General features: G+C 39.7%; 1 protein-coding gene across 2 annotated transcripts; it reads left to right on the forward strand.

Annotated features, from left to right (window-relative positions):
* The first annotated feature begins 321 nt into the window (after positions 1 to 321).
* On the forward strand, positions 322 to 6853 carry CBY1 (chibby 1, beta catenin antagonist). Of its 2 annotated transcripts, none has more exons than XM_089528192.1 (5): positions 322 to 421; positions 1270 to 1372; positions 1922 to 2027; positions 3697 to 3812; positions 5636 to 6853. In XM_089528192.1, the coding sequence occupies exons 1-5, from the start codon at positions 387 to 389 to the stop codon at positions 5714 to 5716; spliced, it is 441 nt and encodes a 146-aa protein (XP_089384318.1). In that variant the 5' UTR covers positions 322 to 386; the 3' UTR covers positions 5717 to 6853. The 2 variants fall into 2 exon arrangements, with proteins under 2 accessions (XP_089384318.1, XP_089384319.1); XM_089528193.1 differs by lacking the exon at positions 322 to 421 and adding an exon at positions 437 to 530.

Genomic DNA, 6853 nt, shown 5'->3' on the forward strand with positions numbered 1-6853 from the left:
CCTTTTGTTCCCCCCCCCAGTGATATGCAGATGGTACAATCTAGTTTAGTAGAGACGCCATTTTAGCTCCTCCGTTGGCGGCGGTTTAGGACGCTACCATTGCCTCAGAAAGGGGTGTGCTTTCTGATAACGTGGTGAATAAGTCTTTATATTTCTCCCTTTTTAAAATGGCGGTTAGTTATTTTCAGTGTTTTAAGAGGTGCTGTTAGCACTAAAGTTCCAGTTGTTGGTGTTTTATAGACCGAGGGTGTCCTCTTTTGGCGCGTGGTGGAATCTGACCCCCCTGTTTTTAGATGGTATCGTCCGCAGTGCTGGCAGCAGGCTTCCTCTAGCGTCCTTCGGTTACCGAGGGTCGCGAAGTTGTCAAACGTTGGGTCGGAGTGCGCATGCGCAGATCGGTCCCAGAGACTATAATAGGGGGGTAAGGGACTGTCCTGCTTTAAGGACTAGAAACATGTTTTAGGAAGCTTGATTTCCCTGTTTGATGATTGTATTTTAGTTAAGGGATGAAGGATGGGATTTTAGTTTCTGTGTGTTAAGTATTGTTTAAGTATTTTATGTATTTGTTTATGTCATTTTGTAAATCGCCTTGATCCTTTGGAAAGGCGGTATATAAATAAAATTTATTATCATCATCATCATCATCATCATCATCATCATCATCCTCCAGGGGTGGCCACAGAGCAAAGTACAGCAACATGCACAATGTAAAATGTGGGCTAGACAATGCAAAAATGTGGCTGGGTTAGTGATTGGTCGACTGGCTTGAACCCAAAGGGTTTTCATCCTGCTCTTTGCTGCTCCTTTTGCAACCAAGATCTCGGTTTAATTTCCCCCCATTCCTTGGAGTACTAACTGTTTTAACATGGGAACTAAGGAATTGGGAATTGTGGAGGGTTGAGGATGTGTGTTTAGGAGATGAGGCATGATGACTGCATATTGAATATCTAGTGTGGAAGTAGCATTAGACAAAGTCTGTAACAGAAATATTTCCATTTTAGTTTTACAAAATCCAGTTTTTAAAGGTTGGGGTGATGGAGATGAATTTGTTTTACCTGCTCTTCAAATCTAGGAGGGCTAGAAAGTTGTTTCAGAAAAATGGCAGTTATTATTTTCATGCTTTTGATAAGCCCTCTTTAGGCCAAGCTGCATCTCTTCACAGGCCATGCATCATCATCTTCATCTTCATCGTTCAGCTACTTTTTCATCTAGAATTATTGTGATAGGATAAAGTGGTGATCTTTGATTCTTGTGCTTTCTCTCAACCAGAGCAAGGGCTGTAGGCCGAGAAGCCATGCCACTTTTTGGAAACACGTTCAGTCCAAAGAAAACTCCACCCAGAAAATCCGCTTCACTTTCCAACCTGCACTCGGTAAGTTCTGGCATCAGGAAGAGGCGAGCTTCAGGCTTATGGTACCATATACTTTTAATCCAGAACCTACATTTCTCCTAGCCACAGTCAATCACAGGTTGCCTGGGGAGCCAGTTCCAAAATGGATGCTTATAGAGAGGCAAACGCAGTTACTGTTAATGTGCTACACCCCATGAGCCATAAAGATAAAGTAGCTGATCTGCCTATACAACTAACCCGCTTTGATCTCCTTTGGAAAAGCGGGCTATAAATAAACAGTATCATCATCATCATCATTATTATTATTATTATTATTATTAACTATAATTACTATAATTCCACAGTTGCTATAGGTATGGCATCCTAATGTAAAACTACACTACACAAGATATATATATACTGTACTTGATTGCATGCACCCAGACAACATTTCTTTTTTAAAAGTGAGGAGCACTAAGTGAAGCAGTACAAATGTGTCTTAACATTCAGAAAATGAAGATAGGGGAGTCGGGGAGAACAAAACTGAAATACAACACTTAGGAAAATGCTGAGTTGGCTTTTTTTCTACAGTTGGACAGATCTACGCGTGAGATTGAGCTGGGTCTAGAATATGGCAGTCCTGTCATGACCCTTACAGGACAAAGTCTGAAGTTTGAGAATGGCCTATGGATAACAGGTGAGAAGGAGCAGCAGTTTTGTTGGGCAAGGTATAAAAGCAGTTCTACCCAAGGTCATTCCCATCCAGTACCTTAGAAGATGCAGCCATTTTGTATCTGTGTGTGTGTGCATATATGTTTCTACCTCTTAGTACTCTTGGGTCTTATCTCAGATAGAGAGATTCCACGTGACTCAGACTGAACTTACCTCACATAGAGAGGCTCCACAACAGTCTATGCCCCCCTTTTGTATTTCATCTCAAAATGCTATTCACATAATCAAATCTTGGTGTCCCCCACCCCTGCCATGCCAGGAAAGGCTTTTTCAAAAGATATTGAAAGTCACTAGGCCCAGAATGAAATTTATATATAGCTTTCAAAAAAGGAGGCCTTTTCTGGGCCCCAAACAGCCTGGAGGCTGGGAAGGGGGCTTTAAAACATAACAGAATTGCCCTATGTGGCCCCTACAGTATATGTAGGTCATTTTTAATATTTGAAAAACAATAAATTCTTGAATTGTTGGGTTTGGGAAGTATAGAAAATTCCTTGGGGGGTTGCATCTGGGCCATGAGCCACACTTAACCCTTGTTTTAGATTTTAATGATTTTTCCTATGTTCGCTGTGTAGTTTGAGTTCTTTAACCTTTGAAAGGGGAGTATGTTCAGGAGAACTAAAGGGCTTTTCTCCCACCCAGGGTTCCTGTTTGATTTACCCTCACAAGCTGTGTCAGTTAGTGCTTGAATTTGGGCGAGGTGTGACTTTTGCATTGCAGTCTTTGGGTAAAACAAACAGGCTAAATAAAGCAGTTTCTAGCCACTTTGAAGGCAGGGTGTTTGGATGACGCATGCCTTGAAAGCAGCTGGAAAACATACTGAAGATGCGCTCTGGGGCTAAAAACTAGAACAAAAAGAAGCCAGGATATTCCAGCATAGCCTAGAAAATGCGCATATTTGTTGCTGCACATAAATGCCCCAATGTGAGTATGGGGCTGCAACAAAGCAAAGAAATAAAGATGCAATAATTCCAATATGCACAAACCAGACATTCCAACCAGGGGACATGGGGTGAAGGGGGCTTGTAGGGAGTGCCTTCATGATTGTGCTTTGCTACTGTATCACTCGGCATACCAATGCACCGATGCCCTGTACAGGTGGAACATTTCATTTGTGACTGTGTGGCTAACGAAAGGGGCAGCTGTGCAGTGGGATGGCATCTGGGCAGATATGGGAGATACTTGGAGGTCGTAGGTGGTGCCTTGGTTTGACAGTGTGCATACATGGTGGGGAGGCAACAAAAAAATTACCCAGTGGCACTTCTTGATGCCACGACGTGCAGTTGGCCCGTGCTTATTCAGTCTGCTTTGGGAGCAAGCCATGCAGGCAGCAAAGTTTCGAACAGCTTCAGGAAAAAGCAGGATCGAGCCACCTTTTCCTGCTCAACTGTTCCTGGCCCTAGTCAGCTTGATTGCTAAGTTATTTCTTGTTCTATCAAACCTCATTAAAAATCACATCACTATTGAGTTTCCTTCTTCTTAGAAGACATGTAATAAAATCACTTAATGCATAGCAGGGTGTCTGCACATCTGCAGCATTGCATTACTTTTGTGCCACACAGAGCTATTGGAAGGCCAGATCTTGGACATATCAGTTGTAAAGTGGGATGATTATAGTTCCAGCCTCTGTCTTCCAGAATCATTAGGAAGCACTGGGGACCGGCGGGAGACACAGCGTCTTCGCAAACGGAACCAGCAGCTGGAAGAAGAGAACAATCTGCTACGGTTGAAAGTGGACCTTTTGTTGGATATGGTGAGAATGGGGCCATATGCCTATCTTTCTCTTATTCTGTTGCAAGTATTGACAATGCCAGTACATTTATATTATCATCAGCACAGCTTTATAAATGGTCCCTGTAGTATTTAAATTCTAATGCAACTGTCTCAAATAGGTATATCTTTAATTTCATTTCCATCTAATCTCTCCATTCATATTCCCCCTCACACAGAACCATTCATATACCTGAGACTGAAGACAACATTTCATATATTGAGTCCATGAAATCATGCCATAATAAATTTGTTCTCTTCAGAATTGTAACTTTGGGGATCCCTCATCAATGGCTGTACTGGCTGGCTAGGGCTGAAGGGAGTTAATCTGGAGGGCCAGAGTTGTCTTCTCCAAGGTTAACATTGCTGTTCTACTGGTGGTGGTGTATTAATCTGGTTTTCTAATGCAGTATTAAAGAAATTGCAATGGTGAGGCAAACACTGCATGTGTATTCTATGTGTGTCCTTGGTGGCTGATCCCAGACTTTGGAGTTCCTTCCATCCATACTCTCCTTCTGCCTGCAAGTTAAAACATTTTTATGTCTTCAGACTTTCAGAAACTGTTTGGAAGGTGTGTGTGTAAGTAAATATAGCTTCTTCACAAGTGACTTGAAGGCATATAACAACAACATGAAATGTAATGGTTTTAACTTTAAAAATTCTTTGTTTTTAAATAACTTTTATATTCAAATTTTTATTGGAGTTTTTGTAGTTTTTAATCTGTATTCTTTTAAAATACATTACTAGCTGTTTTGAGTATCAATATTGGGAGAAATAATAGAAAATAATAATAACAACAACCATACTAATTTTTAATGAAGTTTCTGATTTAAAATCTTAATTGGTTCAGGGTCAAATTACTAGAAGAGGCAGTTCTTCCTATCTGCCTGCTTTTCAAAGATCAGCTGTTGCATTCCTTTTGCTTATGCCATTGCCTTCTGAGAGTATTGGTGACAGAGAAAGTATGTTACTCTTCTTTCCTTCCTGTTTTTCACTGACAGTTGAAGATATTTCTCTTTAAGCATGTACGTCACTGAATTTACTGTATTGATTGTTAGGTTTGGCCTTTGTTTTCTTGCTTTTTGTCTGTTCTCCCTTAAAATATCTGCATCTTGCTAGCTGAGCCCTTGAATATACTAACTGTAGTATGATACTATTCCAGCATAGATACATACCACTTTTTTGAACTTCATCCAGAATTATGGGTGGGTTTCATTCCACTGTAGATTTGCAGAGAGAAAAAAATCTGACCTAAATTTAACTGGGTAGTACTTCATCACGTTCAAAGTTGTTTCTGGAAACCCTGCTTTCCTTTTGGAGAAACCAGTAATGGTAGAAAAACACAATGTCCAGAAAATAGGTCTTCCCTGGTAATGCGAAAGCTACAAATTGGTGCTTCTCCAAGCCTAACTTCAGATGTTAGATGTCTTCTGAAGGGCATCTTTTACAGTAGTGTAGAGGATAATAGCTATGTCCAGTGTTCCATAGTAACTGAGAATATTTGCTCAAGAATAAATGCAGAGGTTCTTGGAGGGGTGAACTGTTGTAGAAATAACCAAGAGCCTTCTAACACCTTAAATACTAAAATGTTTCATATGTCTTAAGCATCTGGCAACTGCATCTTGTTTCTTCAGGTTCAGTTCCTTTCAAAACTTATGTAAAAAGAGATCCCTTAGGCTATCAAGTCTGAATTGTACAGCTTCAGAGTGAAAAGGGGAGGAGAGGAGCAATATATCTTTTCCCAGCACTCATGTACTATAAGAAATAGGTATGTTATGTCATTGTCATGTCTGCTTTTGTTTTTAGCTTTCTGAGACAACTGCAGAGTCCCACCTCATGGAGAAGGAATTAGAAGAATTGAAAAATTACAGCCGAAGAAGGAAGTGAACAGGAAGACAGAAGACAGGGAAGGAAAGAGCAGGAGATTATGGTCAAAAGGGACCACGTTAAGAAGTGGTGAAGCCACATCTACCTTGGAAGATTTTGCTGTCTTTGTCCTTATATATGTAGCCAAGATTCCCAGTGCAAAATATTAATAAGTTCTCTAGTCCTAGAAGTAGTTACTCTTTTTATTCCTTCTGGAGCTTCTGTCCAAATTTCTTAAACATATATTTGCAGAACAGCAATCCAATAGCTGGTGACATGCTTAGAAAATAATATATGTCTTTCTATCTACCCACAAAAGGCAATTCTGGAGTTGTGCGAGAGGGACATAGACAGGAAAAATGGAAAAGGAGAGAACAGTCTCACCATATATCTCCATGATCTTAGTGGCTAATTTTGATAATCACATTTTGGTTCATTAGATTAGGATATGCATTCATAGGATACATTTTCCTGTAACTTTTGTGTTGCCACATTATTCCACCCTATCTGCAAGCAACAAAAAAAGGAAGACCATTGGCCTTAATCATCACTTCTCATATCTAAATGAGAAGTTATGGTTTAACAGTTTATGTATCTTGGGGGCCTAGCATGCTAATGTTTGAGGAGAAGTCCAGTTATGGACTTGAGTAATGAGGCAGAGCAACATCACAAATCTCTAGCTTTGCAGTGTCTGTTAGTTAAGGAAACTGGTGGTACTTGAGCATCAATAATATGAAACACTTTGACATTTGGTTTAAAGTTACATACTGTAGTCAGTTTACAATCTTGAATATCAGCTGTACTGACTGTAAAGTTGGCTGACAGTATGGGAACAGAAAACTGCAGAAATTTCTTCTTTCTTGTTTGGTCCCATCCCAGTACTCTGTTGTCCCATTAGTATGGATAAACTTCACACTAACAGCTGATCCCTATTATTATTGACCATACCAATAATATAGTTTCATTAATTTTACCTTTGCTATATTTTTATTTTGTCTTGGCGAAGACATCTTAAATAATTTACCCTTTAAGGTACAGGTATTTATATTTTTTTTATATATTGATCACTTCCGTTCATACCAGTTATGTAGAATGTTGGGGTAAATTACTCTATGTCTATTTTTATACTTTAAAAATAAAGTTACTACATTGTTTCTA

The sequence above is a fragment of the Sceloporus occidentalis genome, unplaced genomic scaffold (genome assembly GCF_023333645.1).
Source record: "Sceloporus occidentalis isolate IW3139 unplaced genomic scaffold, rSceOcc1.0.p SCAF_5, whole genome shotgun sequence".
NCBI lineage: Eukaryota > Metazoa > Chordata > Lepidosauria > Squamata > Phrynosomatidae > Sceloporus > Sceloporus occidentalis.